We start from the raw sequence: 24,015 nt of genomic DNA on the forward strand, positions 1-24,015 counted from the left end.
TTTGATTTTTTGTTATCTGGTTATGTATAGAAAGTGAGTTTCAAGAGGAATGATATTTCAAGTTGAACAAAGGATTGTGAATTCATTTAGTGTATGATCTTCTTACACAGTTCAATAAGCAGAGAGGGGAATACGCTTCCTTTTTAGAAGCTTTATGTAAAAGTAAATTACACGTTAAAATGCAAATACACCAAAAAACACAATTTGGATTTTTTTTAATTCCAAAACCCGACAGATCAGAAAGTGTAGGTGGTCCTAAATCAGTTTATATGTTGGTAAGTATATGCCAAAGCACATTACACATTTCGTATTTCCTGCCCCCACCAATGCACAAGAATGCCTTCTGTTTATCTCAGTAGAGCTAACAGATAAATTAGGAAACTTAAAAAGTAGAGCAATATTATTTAAAGAAAGCATTGAATTTTCTGTTAAGCTTTCCTATTTTCTTTTAATACATTATTAATTACTGAAACTATTTGGCTGAATATGAGGTTCATGGCTTAAAATTCAGCTCTTTCCAAGACATTCAAGAGAAGGAATCCTAATGCTGTGTTTATTATATCATAGTCTGCTACGTGGAAATGATCGTGATGGTATATATTTAGCAAAAGAACTTCAGTGAAGAAAGAAGCAGTCTTATGAAATGTCAGGAAGGAAGTCTGTTAAGAGGCATATTTTGTTCTCACTGGTACTATGGCAGCTTCATTAGTCTGGGATTAATTTCATTTGGTAAAACCAAGGTTTGGCTAAATAATTAAGGAGAAAAAAAAAAGGGGCCTTACCCTCTGAAAGTGATGTGAGGAATAATGATAAAAAAAATAGCACAGAACTTTAAGGCCATCTAAAATGACCGATAGCGAGACATGGACTACATGCACTTTATTTCTAAAAAAAAGAAAAAAAACACCACCAAAAAACCCCCAGAAAACAAAACCAAAAGAATCCTATAAATTCTTTTGACAATGATTCTTTCAATTATTGATTTCTGTGATATAACTTATTTTAACAGAGGGATTAATTAGATTTTGACACAGAGTTTTTGATTCTTGTGAAGTATCTTATGATCTTATAGGGACATTTTGTAGTTCTGGGCAGTAGTTTTAAAACTGACTCAGTCTGCATGTCTGTATCATTAATCTATGATAATATGTAATTACAGAAAATTTGGTAAGACAAGACATAGAAAACCAGTTCATATCTTGTATCCTCTTTTCTTTTAGGTTTACAAGTTGTCCTGAACTCCATTATAAAAGCCATGGTTCCCCTTCTCCATATTGCCCTTTTGGTATTGTTTGTAATCATAATCTATGCTATTATAGGATTGGAACTTTTTATTGGAAAAATGCACAAATCTTGTTTTCTTATTGATTCAGGTAAGTCATGAAATTGTTCCCTAAAATAAGGGACTAATTCCAGTTTTCAACTCTGTGGAGTCTCAGTTTGAAATGGAATAGGGGCCAAAGCACTAAAACTGTTGTAATTCCAGTTTTTGCTGTGGTTCATAATTATAGAAAGAGTGCATGAAATTTAAGAAACAAAACCAAAAATGCAAGCCACTTAAAGAAAGAACATGCTTTGAATAGGTTTTCATTTCTAAAGTGTGTAACTGAAATGTTGCTAGTGAAAGTAGTAAGAGTGACTATCTACAAGGGAAAACTCAGTAGTTGTTTGTTTGCTTTTTTTTTTCCCTAATCTCTGATTACTGAAAAGCTAGCTAGTCATATTCCAGGGTAGATATTTACTTTCCCGAGTCCACAACTGGGCAGTGTTTCTCCTTCAAGATTGTGGCAGCTTGATAAGAAGTGCAATTTTGAAATGAGTAGGGAAAGAAAACAGTCCTCCTCCATCCAGGTGAAATGATGAAATGAAAGTGTTTGTTATGGAAGAATTCTGAAGGAGTGAAACATCGTGAGGGAGAGATTTGATGGCTAAGGCTACATTTCTGTCAGGTAAATAATGAAGTAAACCATGCATAGGAATTAATCCAGACCTGTTTTCCCTGCTGGTCCATATGTTAGTGTGAAGTGAAAAACAGTAATGAAGAGGGGAATATAAAAAGGGCAGGAGGAGATTCTAAAAAATATCTGTTGTATTATTACATGTTTTTTTCCACTGCTTAATTACTTGAGCTCTTTTATCCTTTCAATTTTGATTAACCCATTTTAAGGTGGCAAGGCCCAGATGTGAGAGTACTCTGAAGCTCCCATGGGTTGCCTTTCTCAGGGTATCTCAGGTTGATATCTGGATTTACCTTCCAACAGGGTTGATATTTGTTCATGAGAAGAGTTCACGCACAAAAATTGGAGAACTGAAAAATCTTTGTTTTTGTTCAATTTTCAGATATACTAGTTGAAGAAGATCCAGCACCTTGTGCGTTCTCAGGGAATGGACGTCAGTGTGTCATGAATGGCACTGAATGTAAGGGTGGATGGGTTGGACCAAATGGAGGCATAACCAACTTCGATAATTTTGCGTTTGCAATGTTGACTGTGTTCCAGTGTATAACCATGGAAGGATGGACTGATGTGTTATACTGGGTGAGTTTAGTAATCACTGAGCTATGCTTACTTTTAAACAAGCTTCAATGTTCAAGTGTGGTTTGCAATGCCATCAGCAGGAAATCTTGGTGAGTTTTGCAGATGTGCTCAGCTGCACACTTTTTCCAGTTGCAGTGTCTTACTGGACTCCTCAGGCTAAAAAGACATTTTAGAAACAAATTTATTCGTTGCTTATTTGATTTTTTTTCTTCCTATTCTTTTTGGATAAATGTAATATTATGTTTATGTCCTTTGGACTAGTTTATTTTTGTTTTTATGCAAGCCTACAGTTTTAAGTATGTCTTTTCTGATTAAGCTTAAGAGCTCTTTTTGCAGTATTTCTGCAGAATATTTCACAATGTTAACATAAATTAGAACAAAGCAAGCTCTCAACTGTCATGGCTTGCCGTGGGGACTACAGACCATTTGTTAACCACTCAGAAACAACAAATCACAAGGGCTGTGAGCCTGTCCCTGTAGTAGCAGCAAAATATATTCAAAAACCTAACTCTGTAAGTCCCCATCTTTAAATGCCACTCTAGCATCAGGTGTGGAATCTCCACAATCTTACAACGTAAGCAGACAGCTGGACACAAACTGGGAAACTGAAGACATATTTAGTGCTGACTTTACAAATGAGAATGGAGGAAAAAGAGCACACGGATTTTAAAAGGTAAAAGGTCACCTAAATATGCAGATTGGCGTTTCTCTGCCTAACCCCATTCCAAGCTAAGAACATCAGATTTTTTTGTGAATCATTAAGCACTTTAATATCTGATGTGTTTTGTCCAAGGTCATTCAAGAAGTCTGTGACAGAACCAACCTACGATAGATGCTGAAAATTAATGAGAATGTTCTGTACTACTTGGTACTTAGCAGTAAGTCTTTGCAGCAACTAGGACCTGATAACAAATATCATTTCCAATAGGTGAAATGTTAGAAAACATGAAAGAAGTGATTACTAGTAAGGGTCGCTGTTACCAAGCTGTTAAAATTGGATGAGCTATCTCAAGATGTATCTTAGTGCAACTGTATTCTAGGTTATGTTGCTCACAGCAGCTCACATTTTGAATTTCTGTAAGTTTTTCTGGCCAAGTGGGACTATTTAGTAATAGCACATCTGTTGTGGAGTGTTGGATATGTTTAAGGATGTGTAGTATTACCCAGTGAATGGCCACTTAATTTTATGTGGTCATTTGTTGCAAAACAAGATGAAATATGCTGTTGCTAAAAACTATAGCACCAGAGTGTAGTCTCAGATAAAATCTGTGATATTAAAATATAGAATATGGAGATGTTTTTACAAAAACGTCACTGTGAAAGATAATGCAGATGGTAAACTTTTAGAACTGAAAGACAAAAAATTTGGCAAAATATGAATCTCTGCTTCCACTGTCTGTTATCAGAGATACAGAACTTGCTATAAACATGCAGAACTTGAATACTGAAGAGTCTAACCATAATGCATAGCTACATATAGGTGAATGTATTCTTTCTTATAGTCTAAGTTTATCAGTTCTTTGGGTTTTGCTCTTCAACTCTTCTTAATATTCTCAAAGAGGCTGAGAGAATGTAGAGTAGTATGTGCTTTACATGTCTTGTGCTCATGATGATGACAGTTGTTTTTCTCTTTCCTGAGAGAAAGGGAAGGTTTGCCATGATTCTCTAGGAAAAAATACACATTTAACATCTTTCAAGACAAAAGGATGCACATATCTCAGTACCCGATAATTCCTCGATCACCAATTAAAAAAAAAATTAAAAACCTTAGGGAGTTACTGTATTTAAAATGGTTCTTACAAAAGATACAGAAACAACTGAAGCTGACTGGCTCAGTATTATTTTATTTTCTATTATTTTTTTCCCCAAAGAATTGAGTGAATTGGTCTTATGCATCTGAAGACTTTGTAGAGTCTCCACTGACAGCACAAAACCCAAAACAATTAAAATAGGATGCTGAGTATTATCATGATCAGACAAAATGAAGGCATAAGAAAATGAAAAACAAAAAAAATTCAGACCTGCTCGAAAGTTATTTCTCTGTAATGAATTATTGAAGTAGAAGATATTTACAGGCATATAGATGTCAGTTTTCATTTTATAACAAATGATACTTGGATGATTAGGCAGAGAAGCAAATATTAATTGACCTAGTGAACTGGCTCTGGAATCTCTCTTAAATGATACTTATATAATTAAATTATAGAGCTGGATTATTTCTAGCTGTAGACCAACAAATTACCCATTACCCAGCTGAAATTACTTGCTGAGGATGACAATTTGTGTTTTAATTTTGCCCCTGGATTAAGCTGAGCTAGATCTGGCTATTGCTAGCTAAAAAATTGCAAAATACTTTGTTTTAATTGCAAATTGTGAAAACATTGAGGGTGTACCAGATTGAAATAAAGATGTCCAAAGAATCTAAGCAAACCATTTTAGCTAGAGGTGCATGGGTGTCATGGCTTGCTTTTTATTTAGAAATCTGTTGATAAACAGAGTGAATGGATTTTATCACAAAACACAAATAAAACCAAATCCACAATGTATTAGATACTGCACAAAATTCAGATTTCCATTTGGTTAGCTATATAGGTTTATTTTGCTAGCAAGTGGCTCTGAGTGGGCAAAATGTGTGCAATATTTTGCATTATGTTACATGGCATTCTGTTAGCAAGAACAATGGCTGAAAATGACAGCTTTCACTAACGCTCACTAGCACAGAGCATTATCACCTAGTTAATTACAGTAAACAGCTTAAAAATTCTCCAAGAATCAATAATGATTTTTCTTTAGGCACATCTGTTGCAGATTGAGGGCTTGCAAATGCTACTGCTAGGCACCTTCAGACCCTGGGGACTCATGTGGAACTACTCCTGCTCACCAGTTTGCATCTGAATCCCATATGTCCTATCATTTTTTAGTGTGTCTTCATCTGGCTCTTTTTCTCTCTCTATCTTACATGTAACTCGCTGGGTAACATTTATTACATGTTTCTTCCACAAACACCACAACTCCTTAGTGCCAAATGCTAGACTTAACTGTAGATGTTAAGGGGTAGTGTCCTTATTTTTGCCAACAACTGCAGAATAAGTGTTCCCAATTACTGTAATACATTTGTGGCTGCACATCTGTACATCTTCTCCATTTAGATCAGGACCGTGTTCCCAGTCGCAGCTCTATTTGCTCTCTGGCCCTAACTGAAGGCTTGTGCTATTAGTTTTGGATCCCAGTGCAGTCCTTGTTATTGGCAAAGAGGCAGCTTCTGCGTGCCCATGTTTTTAATGCTGTAGCTCACGTTCTAAAACTGAGAGCGTAGTATTCTTTGCCTCATTTTCAATTTATGCTAGCAAGCACTCAAGAATTACAAAATCTGTGTATGCATTTGCATATCTGGCTTTAGATTTTTTCCCATGTCTTTCAAACATCTAGATTTGCAGTCTATTAATGGCAAACACGTATCTTGTAAATTGCTTTTTATTTTTAGCTTTTTCACTTGATATGTAGGAACACACATAATGAGCATTGGTACTTGCCAGTAAAACCCCCAATTTTCCCATGAGTACCAAAATTATCACATTTAATTCATCTTGTTTTCACCATAGTGAATTTATCTTGAGTTACTACACTTGAATAATCTATTCTGACACTACTGTAACTTGAATGAGAGATAGGCAAGGCTTCTGTAAAAGAAGCTATGTGATGGATTGCCAACACAGTTGATTCAATGATGGAGCAACTGTATTAGTGGCCACTGAATTTTACTAAGTCGATTTTATGGACAGACACTGCATTACTAGCTGAAATATCAACAACTCCTCAGTTCTCTGATGCCTGGCTAGCGCTATTCAGATCGATCTGGAGATTTTTGAGATTGAAGCACTCAAGCTGAAATTGCTGTACACTGATGTCTTACATGTTTTTGCCTAGTAATACACCTACTGATACCTTAACATGATATTCTCTCAAGGATTGATGTTTAAAATATACAGTTAATTACTTGAAAGGCCTAGGCAATCTAAAATGTGTCTAAGGAAAGGAGTGTGAGGCTTTGTATTATACTTTTTTACTTTTTATTAATACATGAGCTTCTTAAAACTATCCTTTAGTGCTGTTTGTCAAAGAAATCATTCATTATTCCTGTGCTTTTATAACAAAATGTGTACACCTGGAAATCTGCTTCTTGTTTTGGAACTTAAGCTTTATGTGCCCCAATATACCCTTTGAAGCATCTTAAAACATGTGAAGAAAATCAATCATTTAAGTAGCACAGTCTGTTCAGGATGAACTGCCTATTTATGTGTGTCTAGTATCTACACAGCCATTGCATTAATGTTACTGGAAGTAACACATCAAGCTAGAAAAGACTGTATTATCCTTTAAATGGGCTCCCATAATAGAATGCAAGAGCTATGGCTTCCTTGCTAGCTTTCCAATTGTACAAGACAACTTTCCTTACTGTGCAAAAGCTAAAAGGTAGACAATAACTATGTTTGTTTTCTAACTGGATAAGAACTGAAAAAATATAATTCCCACATAAACCTATGTGTAGAGAAGAAAATAATTACAATAATAAAACAAAGTAGTCTATTGATCATTCAGAATGTTGATCAGGTGATTAAGAACTTTGACAATCTTCTGATTGTGTCACTTTTTAGAATGCTTCTAGTTCAAGAATCTTAAAGGACAGCCTACTCAGAAGCAATATAAGGGAGTATAATGTACTTGAAACCAGCTGATGTGCAGCTAAAGATTTTTTTCCTAAATGCAAGCACATATTTTGCAAATATATCTCACAAGAAAATCCCTTGGTTCAGGCAAAAAATGCATTGCTAGTCCATAAACCAAAAGTTGCAAAGTATGTTTGAAGTATTGCCCAAACTTTCACCAGCGTGCTGAGCAGGAATATCTTAAAAATATCTTGTAAAAAATGAGTGATATTCAAATAAGCATTAATACTCTAGAACTTTGAAATGTATGAGCTAATAAGCCAATTTGAAACAACTACATTAGGGGATTGAAGTCATATTTGTTCCATTTCAGCTGCAGAAATAGAAGGTATGTTACTGCATCCAAACCATACTTTTCAGCAATGAATTTCAGCTTGCAGGTCTGAGAGAAGTCAAAGAATGCTTGACTGTTTTTTTCCCTTTGTAAATCAGTTGGAGATATTCAGCAAAGGATGTTAAAATTGTGAGGAAGTATGCTAGAGAAATCTTAGAAAATATTTATTTTTGCTTTTGTCTGTTGTGTGCTAAGGATAGCTTAATGCTGTTCTCTTAGCATCGCAACTCCACTCACAGGTCATTTAAGGGAGACTCTTCAGTGAAACAAGTCAGCTTATCCCCAAAGGCATTGATGTGCTGAATGCACAGTACTCTCAGCCTTTAAGTACATAGCCAGAAATTTAACACATGATATCCAGCTGGAGAAAGAGGGATTGACATTTTGGATGACAGTATTAATATACTGCATAAATCACACTTAAAAGCCAGGGACTGCAGGCAGGATTTTTGTATTTGCGTGTTAATTACTAGAATCCAATTTTATGTTAAAATCTAGCTTAACTCCCTGCCTTATAGGTAATGATTCAGACTAATTACTTTTTTATATTCTCTAGACATAAAAAGCTCTGAATCAGTTTTAGATTGCAAAGAGATGAGACTTAAATTGCCAGTACGTTAGAAACCTCAGAGAGAAAAGGGAATAATCAAATTCAGACATGTAAATAGAGCTACCAAACCAAAGAATATATGTATTACAAGTTTGAATTAACATTGAAAGGCATGATCATATAATATAGTTATTTTCAAATTAACATCTTAACGCAAAGACTCCCACCTGAGGAGGATTTTAAACTACCTCCCAGGGCAGTATCTTTCCCATGAAGTGAACTTGATTTACTCTGACAAGTTATCTAGTATCTCAATGTTAACTGACTGCTGACCTGTACTGCAGTCAAAACATGGAGCTAATTTCCTGGCAAAGATCATTGCAATTACTCAAGAGCACATACTATTTCTCCTCAGAAATGTTAAATAAAATGGATAGAAACTGGATTAGAAGTAGGGTAAACTTTAGGTAGTGCTAATAACTCCTCTAGTTGAATAGTGAATTTCACACAAGAACTTTGCCACAGGAAGCAAACTTTCTTTTAAAAGCATCTGAGTTCCCAGGCTGTTTCAGGATAACTGTTTAGTAGACAAACTCAGATTCACCTTGAGTGTTGGGGTTTTGTTCATTGTTGCTGCATAAACTAAAGTAACAATTTTATGTCATCAGTCTGAATGGTACATGTCCTTATGCTTGCATTTCTCTGCATCCAGCATATGGGAAATATTAAATACATCCAATTATTGTATAATATTTATGGTGTGTATATATATAGATGGCTTAGCAGATATTGAAAGAAAAAGGGCATTTAATACATATTACCAAAGTGGATACTATTACTCTGCTCATTTTAATGCATTGTAGTTAAATATATTAAAATAAACACAGTTCATCACATTAGTGAATTCCTTTCAGTAGTTTTTTTAGCTCTTAGGTTTAACAAACCTGATCAGGACATAGGCCTACATAAGTTTATTCTGTGAAATTAGTCTGGGCAATAGTATAAATAGGTAGAAGCACTAAACATTTTGTAATCCTAAATGAATGTGCTGCAACCAATGGAGGAATCAAACACTTCTATTTTGTTATACCTGGAATATAGTTTTAAACCTGGTAGAGTCTTCCCACAATCCAGTAAAAAAACCTTTCCTGGGTGCTGTTGTGTAGAGGCAGTACTCTTCATTTTGTTATGGTAGTGTTCATCTGCTGTGGGATAGATAGCCACTCTGAAAAAGAGAAAAGAATTTTTTGGCAGTCATATTTGACATCTAGGCTTTCCTTGGAACAATTATTTGACCCCTTCCCCCACAGTTAATGACAGTAAGCTGATGAATTAAATGCCACCAACAATAATTAGCAAAAATAACATTAGATGCAAAATTAAATATCTGAATAAAAGAAAAGAATGACCTGCATTTAAACTTCTAATCGATATTGGGGAAAAAAAAAATTGAAAGCCATCAGCTTTTGAAGAGTAAATGCTTTATTTGAGTATCTAAATTATATACTTCATTAGATAAGAATGGATAAAAATAACAGAAGGAAGAAATTGTGGTTTATTCTGATAGATCAAAGTAAAGTAATAAAACTGAAACGGCATCCTCTTTAATTTGATTTAATTTGGTATAATTTGAGAGGGTCACTTATGTGTCCTATATGCAACTTTATAGCACAGTTTACATACAGAAGGTGGAGGCCAAATTTAGAGGTGATTAAGTAATTGTGAGGCTCTCTAGGTACTGTAACAATTTTTCACTTCTCCAAGGGATATATTTCTGTTTATGCCTACTTTAATGCCATGGAATGCTGATTTTCCAGTTGTTGCTGTGCAACAAAGATGAGCTTGTCCAACCAAGAGACTGTCAGGAAAACCTGCACTGTAATTCCAGAACCCAGATAACACGGAATATAAAATTACTTACTTCTTCAAACCAATCTGGAGTTTCCTATGCTTCCAGCACAGCCTGTTTTAAGTCAGCTTTGACTTAACTACACTTCAGCCGGGAATATCTCAGGACACAACCTTCGGAGCTAGAAGGCTTTGAAAAGCTGTATGGTATGCTCTGAAATGAGTAGTATAAATAGCCTATGATCTGAGGTTTTGTGAACCTACGTTGTATGCTTTGAAGAATGCAGGATTAGTAACTGTCAAAATATTTCACAAAATACTGATTTCTGAAGGATTTTTTACTCCTGTCAAGAGACTGAGCGTGTCAGTCTTAATAATTTTAAATATTATTAGGTAGACTATAAGTAACAATAAATAAACCCACCAGTTATGTGTCGATTAGAATGTTATAAAAGGAGGAAAAGTAAAATTGAAACCTAAGGAAACTAAGAAACTTAAGAAATTAAGCAAGTTTGAAACATTGTGGAAAATAACTCAAAATAGATTCTGCAGAGTATCTGTAGTAGTACAAATGCAGAGTTAGAGGCATCACTGCATTGCTTTATCAATATCCCCAGTCAGAGCTTAGATTAATACAAACAGCTTGCAACAGTTTTCGGTAAAATAGTACCACGTGTACAGAAAAGTAAGACCTTGATCTGCATGTGCAATTGCATGGGGGGATTTATTCACAATTACCAGAGATAGGGATGAGACATTTTAATGATTGCTAATTGGTGTTTTAGATGGGAGTGTGCCATCTGCTGCTGTGTAACACTAATGGTTGTGTCTGCTGTAAATTTGGCTTTCTCTGTTTCACTTCGGAGTCTTGGTCTCTGATCATCTATACTACATTGCAATGATAGCTGACTCCAACTACAGTGCAGCTAGTGAGATAATCCACTCCAAATGCCAGATGAAGCACTTTTTCACTTACCGAGTTTATCCTATTGGTTCAAGATAATTCTCCGAGGCTTTGCAGGCACATACTCACAAACATATACATGTTAATATAAAGAACCAAATACACAATGAGAACTATTTATTCTCCACCAATTTAACTTGTATTAGAGTAACTTGTCTCCAGATCTGATAACATCAACAAGTGGCCCCTATTACAAGGACTTTTGAACTGTTAGTTGCACTCTCACGCATTGAAAGGGATAGGAAGAGCTTCTGAATTCAATTCGAAGTTATTTTTAAAGCTGCTCAAACATACAAATCTAATTTAACATCTGAATGAAAGGAGTGAAAATGCCAGAATATATCCAAAAGTGGCATCTCGGGAGAATAAGTGTTTTCAGACACATATCTGAGTAGTACACATCTACTGTTATGGTGTAACAGAATTAAGCGAATGAGAAGTACTTTGTCATCCATCTCATATGTCCTCTGGTTGATGTGATGGACAAACTAGTTAGAACTGAAATCCAAACAGTAAGACTAGATCTGGAAAAAGGCATGAAGAGAGGCAAGAAGGGTTCTACTTGAGGGCATCTTTGCAATAGGTGTTATGGGTGCTAAAAGCTTAATAGACTCAAAAAGAGATGGGACAAATCCATTGAGAACCATTAAATATGACACCTTCTCTGGGATAGTACATCCCTGAGACACAGAGGATGCATGTCTTGCAAGACATTTTGCTGAGGAGTTGGGATGTGATTTCTGCTTGATTTTCTGGTGTTACTTGAACATAATTCAGGGGCTTTTATTGGGGGTTTATGTTCTAGTTGCAACTTCCAATGCATCTGGAATTTATGTCTTTGTTAAGTCCTCATTCTGCACTTTGGGTAAGAAGTCAGCATTAATCCTTTCAACTGAGAACATCTCATTTCTGAAGATGGAGATTTTCCTGTGCCCGTATATTAACCAAGCTCTGCCTCAAGTTTCAATCAGAAAGCAAATTGACTCTTAATTTTCAATCAAAGACAAATTAAAGAAAATGCTTCTTTACATACATGAAATGAGCAGTGAAGCCTTCCAAAAAGAAGTTTTCAACTCTGGTATTAATGCAATCAGAAATATTACTTCATTAAAAGAAATTACAGTGCATTACTTAAATAGAGTTGAATTGTCTCTAAAAGTAAATAGTAAAAATCTTGAGTGGATGCAGTTTCAGGCTGTTGCTTTTAGGAATTCAATCTTAAATTGATGCCATGGTGTTCTACTAGATGAAGGGTTCCTGGATTTGGAATGCTTTTGGATGCATTCAGCATCCACCCAAATCAAAGCATTTCTTCTAGCACTCGTTAGCTGCAGTTCCTAATTTTTGCATCACAGGGCATTATTCCTGGATACATTTGGACTAAAAAATCTGGGTTAAAATCAAACTGCATGATTAAGAAGGAGTAGTTATGCACTATAAAGTGGATCAAGGAAATGCAAATCACAGTTGCCAGTGCTAATATAGAGCCTTTATGACAGGTCATGGAAATTTCAGCTTTGCTCCTGAGTTACTAAGTTAGCACAATGCCTGGCTTCTTTCATATGTTCTCTCTGAGCAGAAAGAATGCATCAAGCTGGATTGCAGCGATTTCCAGAGCTCTTTTTTTTCCCAAGGCAAAATTGTAAATATTAATTTTTCAGGTTTTTCAAAGACATTTATAGCAGGAAAATGTTGGCATCAACACTGGAGGAATTTATGCCTTCACTCTGAACTCTGGTGACTTGCAAACAACTGTTTACTAATGGGTATAGTTCAGTTAGATGTAAAATGCATTCATATGTATTTGAAATTTGCTCTTAGGAGATATGGTTAGAAAAACACTTTACCATATGAATAATTTTTGTGAAGCAAACTCAGTAATAAAATAATTATGAACATGCATTTAAAAAAAAGTCAATTTTATTCCTAAACCTAAGGCCAGATGCCCACAGTTGAATATGTGCAAAGGGCAGTGTACACTGGGACAAAGCTAAAATGTAGTCTTGGCAGTAGGATATTTTATTAAATACCTGAGTCTCTTTGTTTTTAAGAATTCTCAAATGTTGGGGACTTGCTCTGAAGGAATGGGCATAGGATGATAAAATACAGAACTCTACAGTGTAGGCACTGTCCCTAGCGTAGGCACCTGCCATGCTAAGTATTGCTAAAAGTATTGCATAGGAGACTTTAAGTAGGTTACTGTGATGGCAGCGTTATGAAAGGCTTTGTTTTTCATATGAATATGCAGTTGCAGAATGGGACTATGGAAATTAGGGATGTTTTAAAATTGAATAATAATCCCAGCCTTTCTGAATGACTATAACCCTTCTCCATTTTCATTTCTCCAAAATTATTTTTATTGAAATTAAAAGGAAAAAAATGCAGATCAAGCATATATATTTGAGATTTCTTTGTTCCTAGCAAATCTCAAAAAATTTAAGTTACTTTTCAGTATCTCAGTTCAATTACTAAAGCATTTTAAAGGTGATACATATATTATTTTAAAGGATGTATGAAGTTGTGTAAAATAGTCTTCTTTGGTTACTTGAGAAGTTTTATCAGCTAGTATAAAGTGGCATTATTACAGATCACCATTGAAGAGTTGTGCCTATGGGCCTTACCCTGCAAAGACTTAATGCTTGTGCTTATAGCTAACCGTCCATAGGGCTACCTTGCAGAGACTGAGATTATAATGCATTTTTAAAAGATAGCAGAAAAAATAAGACCTATGGTTTGCAAAACATTTTTTCCCATGCTTAATATGTGTGTTATAACAGAGATGTTAAGGAGTCAAACTTGACTATCAATACAGCTCAAAGCCTAATCCAAAATTTCAGATATAACAAACAGCAGCATTCACAGAAGAGGAAAAAAGTTAGCCCAAGGATCGCTCTAAAATTCCGTCTTTTCCTTTTTTGTCTGCTGAATTTTCATGGCTAAAAAGCATCTTATGAAAATTATCATGCAAACTTGTCAGTATAAACAAAAAAGGGAAAATAATTCCTCTCCCACAGAAACATTTCCAGGAAGGTCCAAGTTGGAATTATTTTTGCAACTTAACAAAATGTCTTTTAGCACCTGAATGCTACACACAGAACCAATTTCCTTGTGTTTTTCTGAGTAGGCTTTTCTAGATTTCTGTAAATATGTTTAAGTCCATTGTCTGATGGGTATAATGAACTCGCTAAGAGCAGGCAGTGGAAAAGGTCTTCATAGAAAAGCTTATGCATCTATAGTGTATTTAACACTCAGTTACTTCAACCTTACTTAAAAAAAAAACCAAACAGTAACAACTTTTTAAACTCAATTTAACCTTGTTCTTCCTATTTTCTTGTTCAGAAGTTTCTGGAGTATTTCCATGTTTGACTATGTTCCTAAAATTTTATTTCAGTTTTTCATTTTCCTAAAATTGTGTTTGTTTTTTATACAAATTCATTCTCATTTGTTTCTTTCTGAATTAATTTAAAATGTCTGATTGCATCCAACTGTAATTATTTCAGGGAAATAAAAATTAAAATTCCATGTTACAGAAAAAATAAGACTGCTTGTACTGTTGAGATGCATATTACTGTTTCTTCTCTCAAAGGATCATTCATACAGCTAGGATATGTAGAACTAAAAATCATTTTTCAATATATTTTGTAAGTATAATTTTAATTAGTGAGATCTGAAATTTAATTAATGTTCCAGTTGTTAAAGAACAGAACAGTTGAGGTGCATTTCTTTTTTATAATTTTGATCTGAATGCTAGGTTCATTCAGTATTTTATTTTAGAGTATGTATTAGAAATGCAACGTGAATGTGGCCAGTGCCTTCTGTCTTGTATTGTTCTTCTCCGAATACTTCAGAAATGCATAGAATGCTATCTTACCTGAATGATTACATTCTCTTTTTCTCTAACTCTTCATTGCTATTACTATAGTGATCTACTCTATAAGATCATCTTATTTCTTGCAGATGAATGATGCTATGGGATTTGAATTGCCATGGGTGTATTTTGTCAGTCTCGTCATCTTTGGGTCATTTTTCGTACTAAATCTTGTTCTTGGTGTATTGAGCGGGTAAGCATACACCTTTTTCATCATGAAGGCAGAGTCCTGAATTCAGTTGCCATGAACACACAGGTTATCTTATGCAGGTGAGACTTCAGTAATGATGACATCTTTTAATAAGCCTCTATTTCTTCCTCCTCTGATTAGAACAGAAATGATTTTCTGTAGCTATCATATAAATAATATACAAATACCAAAACTGGAGTTTAGACATACCAGTATATATTCATGTCCATACTCGTGGCCTAATTATAATAATTCTTCTGAAATTATTTAAATGTTATTTTAATTACTCTTCTAAGGCATCACATCTACAGATAATTTGGGTAAGTAAAGCAATTAAACAATGTTCATTGATTATTTTATTTTTGAAACCTGAGTAAGCCTTGAACTTTGCCTTGAAACCTACGTGATCTGGCAGCTGCAAAAAGGACTCTGCTGTTTAATGAATGACTGAATCATAACTTATTTCCTTACATTTTACAGGTAAATGATGCAATAGGATGTGAATGGCCATGGATCTATTTTGTTAGTCTTATCATCCTTGGCTCATTTTTCGTACTTAACCTGGTTCTTGGTGTACTTAGTGGGTAAGCAGTTGAGTTAACATTGTGTATGCTACTGCTACTTGTAAGATGGCCTCTGCATTTACTCAAGCTTCTCAGTGATGGCTTTTTTTGCATGCACTTAAGATTCTTACGTCATTCTACCAGTGTTTGCTCTCTTGACTGAACTGTGTGATTCTAGTGCCTGTATCTGTCTGATGTCATGTTCACCATGCTTGCCAAAAATATTCATTAAATGAGGCAGTAATCTCCTTATTCTGTAATATTCCACCAGGGAGAAATATTTTTTAGCATCCTAAGAGGTGATACACCTGTGCAAACATTCTCCCATATACTGACAGACAAGTTTACTTTTCTGAAAGCCCAACTTTTGCTTTTGTTCAAATATCCATAAAGTAATTGAAGTGGTTTTGATGTTTACCAGTCACATTGCATAATATTTTTAGTGGGTGCTTCAACATCTGTCTTATAGAAAGCATATGATGAGGTTACCTTGACACAGTATTTAGTGCTTCCTGAATTGTTGAGCTGTGAACTGCTGTGACATGCTGCACCAGCAAGCTGATGTATTTATCAATAATCAAGTATCAATTATGTATTTGTCAGTGGGAGGTTGTCATAGCTTTTTGTTGGTTTATGTATGCCAGACTCCAGCCAGGAACAGGCATCAGTGGTAGCTGTATCATGTGGTTTAAACTTTAGTTGATGGTAACAGTTGCAAAGTTTCCTTCTTCCAAAGAAGGTAACCTTACCATGACAGGTTACAACTCCACTGCTTTTGCCATATGCTGGTTTCTAACAAACTTGAGAGTGGGGAATTTCAGTTTATGGGAAAGATATTTTCTGATAAATGAAAGAACCTGCTAGCATTTGAATACCAAAAAAAAGTTGCTATAACTGTAATTATTAGCTTTTAGTTACGTACCATTGTTCTGGCAACCTTAGGCGAGTTTTGCCATCTTTGTTAGCCAACAGAGAATCCCCTTGCAGAATTAGTAGTAGCCTGACACTGTAGTTGCTGGTGTCATTAGACTGCTGGTTGTGTGTGGAGCCCTATTCATGGGTTTGCCACAGTACGTAAGATTTGAGAGGAATACTAATGTATTATGAATAACTATGTTACAAGAGTGTTCTTATCTGATGAGTGGTTTTACACTTTCTTAAAATCATAAGTCATTTATCTGTGATAGATTACTGTTACACACAGCAAACTAGGGAAAACATGCTTCTACCTTACCATCAGATTTGCTTTACAAAGCAGATGTTTAAAAGCATAGAGGTAGTGCTAAAAACACATTGCTGATTTCTAAATTTAATTTCTTCCTTGCAAGACCTACCCTATGAAGTCTGATTTATACAGTTGTATCAGCTCTGTCTTATCCAGGGACAAACGTGTAAACTATTGCAAAACTAGTGCCTAGCTTTGATGTCACAGCCATACTGAATGAACAAAAAAAGGAGAAGTATAGATAAGTGAGGGTAGTTGCAGTGGAATGTAGCTCTTGATACTGTTATCTAACATTGCTGTGTGACTAGACTTCCCATGGAAGTCATTAGAGGATTAAGTTTTCACAGTTCCTTTCCCTGACCCGTAAGAAGGTCGCAAGCAGCAATTAGTTTTCTTCCTGGGGTAACAGTTAACTTAGGTATTCCCCTTTCATTTTTAAAAATAAGTTGTGGGGAAAGTAATGCCAGATTTGGTGTTTTGTTGCTCATGTTCACTTTTTCTACTGAAGCCTTGGAAATTTAGAGAGACCCTCACAGCTAAGCTTTACATTTGACTTAGTACATTTAAAATACTTGATGAGGTTTGCAACATTATCATATGTATGATATTTGTTGGAATATGGAGTTGGTCTTTAGTTCCTACTACAATACAAGGAAGAAGTGCTGCCCTTGTCAGCAGTCAAGAAATCACTGCTGATTTCTAGGCATTGCTTAACGTGTAGAGGTCTGATGCTATTCAGAACCCTTGCGGGCTTGCCTTCAATTTCCAACAGATAGAAGTGACAGTGCTGAGTCTGAAACTCCTTAAATTCCTAAAGTTGTTAATTCCTAAAGTTATTTTCTGCCATAGTGCCGTCTAAGTGTAGTGCCACTTAAGCGCTCAGGGTGCTTGATGAATTGTTTGAATCCATGTTTGCCCTGAATTCACAGAAGAGCCTTCCTAACACTCCAGTTATTTGATTTCTATGCTGAAGAAAGTTATACCAGTGAACTGAGATATGTGATATATAAATATCATCAATGATTTACATTGAAAGTGAAAAGAGAAAGGAAAAGAGAGTGTGCCTAAAATATGCCTAACATACCAAACTAATCTTTGGTATATAAGTGAAGAAAATGTCCTGGCATACTTTTTCAAAACTCTGACAAGGGCTAGTGTGGATTACTGTTACCCTGATTTATTTTCATCATTAAATGCCATTTGTATATAAATAATGAACATTTACCACATACTTTATATTTAGACCGACATGTCTAAATTTCATGGATAAAAATCATGTACTAGTAAAATCCTATGAATGTGTTTGTATTCCTTAGTAGACAGCTAATATTTTTCATTCTGAGGCAGGCACTGAGTATGTAACATGCATTCTTTGGTTTTTATTAAGAGATACTAGCTTTTACATTTTAAGCTCTTCAAACCATAGCATGAAACTTGGTTTATGATAAATCTGTGAGAAAAAAGTTAAATTTTACTAAACCAATCGAACTTCAAGAATGCAAAAATTATGCCAACTGACTTGAAAAGCATGGCTTTGCATACAGATTTTGGAAGGAGAATCTGAATGCCTAATACACCTTTTCTGTATGAAAGTGTTATTTCCTGTAATATCAAGTTATGCCATGTACATTTAAATCTGTCTGCTGTTTTGATCTGTTTGTGGTTTTAAAATAGTCATTCTCTTTGCACTCCTTTGTTACTCTGTGACCATGTGCCCCTTCGTATTTCTGTAATGCCTCTTGTGCACTGCATGTTTGATGTATTTAGCTACTGTACAAATGAAAGAGAATGATGATTTTGGAGATGTTTTGTTTTACATCTAGCCATTTCTGAAGGTGAGTATTTCCTGGTGAACTGTGTCAGTTTTGCCTGCTGAAGGTGACATTCTTAAAAATATAGTTCATGTTTTCAATAGGAGATGTATAAAGTAATAGAAGTAATATGTGTATGGAATTTGAATGTGGGAGATATTTTGATTTCCGCATGGGAGCTGACTGTGGAGATTTATTTCTAAATATTCCTCTGAATAGCAAGGATGGAGAGAATTCATAGGCTTGAGGTAATTCAGCTTTTTGTAAATACTTTTTTATGGGTACTAGACACTAGTGTTATTCACATTATTCTCAAAGGAAATTCTCAGTTGAAAAACTATTGTTTGGCCCTAGTAACATCTAAGAAATTATGGAGCCAGCTTTAAAAAAGACACCAGAAATGGTTTCCAGCTCCAGCAGTGACCTATACAAATTGTAAGCCACAGAGATGCTCTCCATCAGTTGGCTCCAGCATCAGCACTAGAAAGGGACTGTGAGACAAACACCTCTATATCAGCTCTAGTAAAGGCCTCTCCAGGGAGCTTCAGAAAGGGCCACGGGAAAGGGCTCCAAAACGTGCTCTAAATCCATCTCCAAGAAATGGCTGGGCAATTGAACCTAGATTCAGCTCTGGAAAATAACTCAAGAAATGGCCCAAGTCCCAGTTTGGGAATGGGTGCTAAAATTGGCTTAAGATCCATTTCTGGGAAGTGCTTTAGAGATGGCATTAGAGCCAACTATAGATGTGGCTCTAAAAAAGGGCTCTAGTGATGACTCTTGGTCCAGCTTCAGCAGAGGGCCCTGAAGAAGGCTTTAGCTCTGGCCTAGGAACAAATCTGGCAAACAGCTCCTCCCTGAACATATTAGAAAAAAGGCTCTGGATCCAGCTCTGGAAATGTGTTTGGAAGTGCGGTTCAAAACATCTGCTGGTTGGTAATTTCTTTCAGCATAGTGAATTTCCTAGGAATCTAGCTGGATACCTAGGCTTGTCAGCTGATCTTACACAGTAAGACAGTATTTTTTGATTCTTTCAGTATTTAGAAATACAGAGCAAAATACTTGCAGGTATGGCAAGCTGCTGTAGACGTATTCAGATATTTTTGCAATGTCATTATCTTGAGCTGGTTTGCACTTTGCTCATTCATATTACAAATTTAAAGCTGTGTGTGGCTCTGAATAATTGTTTTAGTTCCATAAATGGCAGGGAGATCATGACATGGTCACACTCTATTTTGATGGCTATGTCTTTGAGCCAGCAGCAGGGAGTGGGTTCAGTCTGTTAGAGATCACAGAGCAACTTTTTTTCCTTTGTAAAAATTCCTTTGGTATGATGCAAGGATTAGGCAGTGCATCTCTGAGGCAGTTTCACACTTGATGGAATGGCACAGAAGTTCCCACTGAGGAGCTGCCCTGCATTTCTATCTCTGTGGAAGGTGGTGGGCAGCTTCAGGAGCCTGCTTTTACCTGTAGCTTTGGCTATGCACAGTTTGAGTTAACAGCATAAACTGCTCTTGTGTTCTCCAAAGTCATGAAATACCAGGCATGGAAACTGGGACCTGGGGACAGGCCTCCTCCAAATATTCCAGAGTAAAAGACTGGAGTGTATCATGATTACTGGTGCAAGGAACAGTGAGCTGAAAGCAGAAATTTAAGTTAGAGATTGTGAAGTTAAGTTTATTAGAAAGTTAACAAATAAAACTAAACCTTAGGAAAGGGAATTCAGACATACTCATCCATTTAAAGAACCTTTAAAAGTAAATTGAAAATTAAAATAAATATGTCAATAATTCAGCATGTATTAAACTGTTTTACTACAGAGAAAATAATAAATTACAAAACTTCATAACTTACTTATCAAGAGGCATGGCTTTTAATGATGTATGATAATCTGTTCCTGAAGATAGTCCTTATCATTAGGGGATGGTTTCTGCTGGCGGCATTTTCTGCTCAAGGCATTAGTTATTTCTTTGGGTAGCCATGGGAACAAATATGACCTTTCAAACATACTTTAATAAATCTCTGTAAGTTGTATTTATTGCCTTGCTAAAGGACACCAAAGCATAAGCTTTGACATGTCCTTATATACATCCGCCTACATGGAAGTCTTGCAGGTTATTAAGAGAATGTAATTTTTTTCATTTCCTTTTTCCCCACAGTATTATTTGCAATATATGTACATAATTCTAAAAGCTAAGGGTATATGTAATTATCCATGCTAGTCTCATGGCAGTATCTGTCAGTTAATGTCATATAAAATATGTTGGCATGGATAAGCTATACACCTAAGAACTGTTTTCTACAGTATATATGGAAAATAACCATCGAAAAAGACTTTTGAATAATGAGGCACCAAATAGAAACCGGCAGTGAACTGTCACCCGTAGTCTTCCAGCAAAAGGGAAATGAAGTGGTTTTGACAGTGTTCCTTTTCATAGCAGAGGGAAGGCTTAGAAAAAAAAAAAAAGTTACGGATAAAAATATAACTCCCTCACATAAACAGAATATACATTTAAAATGAGGAGAAAGACTTGAGCTCTAGGTCTCAGCAGGTTATGAGCTAAAGGAGATTCATTTGATTGCTGCGTGGCTGGTAAAAACAGAACTCAAACATAAATAGATACAAAACAAGGAAATACTATCTTTGATTGATCAATCATACACTAATAGTAAATAATCAGCACATACTGCTGTCTACAGCAGTAACTCTTATCAACTGCATTAGACAGAGACCACTGAAGTCAATGGGAGTAGTACAGTACTCTTGAATAAGAGCTTGAACTGATTTTATTTCAGTCATTTGAACTTATCACACAAAGGCTTCTTAGGGATTGGTCCTGTGAGATGATTGCTGATGAGCTCCTGTCAGGTAATAAATCGCATCAGTTTCAAAAAATACCCAAAATGTGTTGATCACACATTACACACTGGTAGGGTGCACACCATGATAGTGGGGTGAACACATTCTGGGGTATGGTCCTATGCTCTATACTGCCAGTTCTTCCTCTAAAGAATCTAGTGTATCCTGAGTCAGACAGGTCTCTGCTCAGGACAGAAGGAGCGCATGTTAATATGCAGATGTAATAACAGACTGAAATATCGGACCTCAGTTTTGTTGCTCTATTGGATTGATCCTTATCTTGCTGTTCCCGCAGATGATCCTGTTGCATTCATGTGCACCCTGGCACAATAATGCTGTACAGGCCCTCTGCTACACAGAGGTTGTGCTGGAGCCTTTCAATATACATTTTGGCAGTTGCTAGCGAACTATATGGAAGTAAATGTGTAGGTAATATCATTTTGCATTCCCTCATCAAGAACCCAATGCTTCTTGCTCAATGAAAATTCCTGCCAGGACTTTTTTGTTGTGCAAAAATAATTCTACAGTGTTCAGCCTATGAGCTTTTATTATTTCTAAAAGAAGGGGTAACACTGAGGTATACAAATCTCCAGTAATTAAAGATATGATGTTACTTAACCTTTTTCATGCCTCTCTACATCTGTCACACATTACACCCAGCTGTGAGCTGTTGCCCATGCTTGTCTGTACAGTTTAATCAGTTTGAGTTCTCTGATTCTGCTAATTTCTTGGTTGGTATGGTTACTGGAGTGCGAAACCCCTTCTGTGAGTCTGGTGGCCAGCACTGTACTTCTGTGAGTACATTTTTGTTATTATGTGACTGTTCTCTGTGAATAAATGTGAGTCTAGGATGTCTGGGTGACAGTTCTACATATAGCACTAGCATAACACTTTCCACGTACCAGACCCTGTGTGCAGTTAAGTTGCACACTGCAGTAGATGAATTCTCTCTCACTGTTTTTGCAGTGACACAAAAAGGTGGTAATATGGCCAGTGAAGAATTAGTGTCCTGGTTTATATTTAGATGTCTAAGGCAACTGTTTATTTCCTATCATCAGTGCCTAATGATGCACGGAAGATACAGGAAGTCATGTTGCTGCCCCCTTACGAAGTGTCCAGCTTTTGGCATGAAAGAACTTTGAGCTGATGATAGGTGTCTACTTAGTTATTATGTCCATGAATTGCAGACAGTATACCAGATAAATTTAAGAAAACTTGGATTTTTGGTTAATATGACTCTTCCTCAAGTTAAGGTGTGAGAACCAGAGAGCTGTAACTGAGTCCCAGTAGCACTCTCTGTTGCCAGCTCGTTCCTGTTGCATCGAGCCATTCCCAGCTGATGTATGCCAGCAGGAGTTATTTCACTCTCTTGGAGAAAAAAGGCCTGGCATGAAAATGATTGCCTCAGTCTATTGAAGCAAGAACTCAAAACCTGCATTTTATATGCTTCTGCCTCAACAGCCATTGATGATGATGGTCTTGTGCCTAAACAGAGAACTGAGATCATTTTTCTTCAAGTAAACAAAGAATTTTTGGGCAATAGACCTAAAACTTGTGTATTAAATAGTAGCTTACTTACTGCTAAACATAAGATTACGTAGGTAAGTCTCCATATAATGCTTTATTTTGCATGTGATGTCTCCTATCTGATGCAGGTGTAATTGACTGAGTTACTTACACTGTGGCTGCAATTTGAAACTTTACTTAATTTACAGGATATTGTCATATACTGTGATTTTTATTCATACTTAACCAGATCCAAATTAGTCTGGCTAGGGCTGGGTCATCTGATTTATTTGCATTTGCAATGAAATAAAAACCTGAATTGTCTCCATCTAAGTAGCAATAGACTGTTTTGAGGAAAAGATATTTTTGAATGCAAACAGGTAATTAATTATCCAAGGTGTTGTTATACAAGTTGTGCAGGTCTCCTTTATAATATTCCTCAGAAGCAGAGATTTACAAAAAGCTCTTTCTAGCCCTGCTAGCCTGAAGTCTGGATTTTGAAGCATATTATTCTTTAAAATATGAGACGGTAGTAAGCTTGCTTTTTCTAGTTATTGAAATTAGGACAAAATATATTCACTGAGTCCTGTGCTTTATGAAAATGACTTAAATCATTGCTTTTTTTTCAGACTTTTTAAGGCAATATGCCTGATTTTCATTTCACAATTGCTGGTGTCAAATCAGAGTAGCTCCTCAGGATTTGTCAGTTTGCAGCTTGGGTGGAGACTGGCTTAAATCACATTTAGGGAAGAGACCCTTGCGAATGCTAGCATAGTCACAACAGCCCTTTGAATACAATTTTTGTCATTTTAGTTAATGAACTAGTCCCCCCTTCCCCAGTGCTTGCTTTCAAATGCCAGATCCAGGTCATTTTATCAAGCCAGAAAGAAATACATATTTTGAAGTTTTCTCTTAGCACAGATATTTGTGTGATCAAACATTTACAGAGCTTACGTCCTCTTCCCACAATTAATGTGCCACTTCCTAAGCCTATCAACTTCATAGGCTCCTGGGCTGAGTTCTGGGTTGATGACA

General features: G+C 35.9%; 1 protein-coding gene and 1 long non-coding RNA gene across 15 annotated transcripts in view; one reads left to right on the forward strand and one right to left on the reverse strand.

The window, feature by feature from the left end:
* LOC133270559 (uncharacterized) overlaps nt 1–24,015 on the reverse strand; it is a 985,299-nt gene that overhangs the window by 279,046 nt on the left and 682,238 nt on the right. The gene's annotated exons all lie outside the window — the stretch shown is intronic.
* The window catches only part of CACNA1D (calcium voltage-gated channel subunit alpha1 D), a 188,452-nt gene that overhangs the window by 73,245 nt on the left and 91,192 nt on the right, over nt 1–24,015 (forward strand). For 10 of the 14 annotated variants that reach the window (XM_061455851.1, XM_061455841.1, XM_061455840.1 and 7 more), the window contains exons 6-8: nt 1,221–1,373; nt 2,341–2,537; nt 15,499–15,602. In XM_061455851.1, the coding sequence (XP_061311835.1) occupies nt 1,221–1,373; nt 2,341–2,537; nt 15,499–15,602 (454 nt within the window). Of the gene's footprint in view, nt 1–1,220; nt 1,374–2,340; nt 2,538–14,917; nt 15,022–15,498; nt 15,603–24,015 lie in introns of those variants that run through there. The other 4 variants (XM_061455839.1, XM_061455847.1, XM_061455853.1 and 1 more) reach the window with 2 other exon arrangements.

Source organism: Pezoporus flaviventris, unplaced genomic scaffold, assembly GCF_033815535.1.
Source record: "Pezoporus flaviventris isolate CSIRO_AGI_PZ_B2104156 unplaced genomic scaffold, CSIRO_AGI_Pfla_v1 ptg000021l, whole genome shotgun sequence".
Taxonomy (NCBI): Eukaryota; Metazoa; Chordata; class Aves; order Psittaciformes; family Psittacidae; genus Pezoporus; species Pezoporus flaviventris.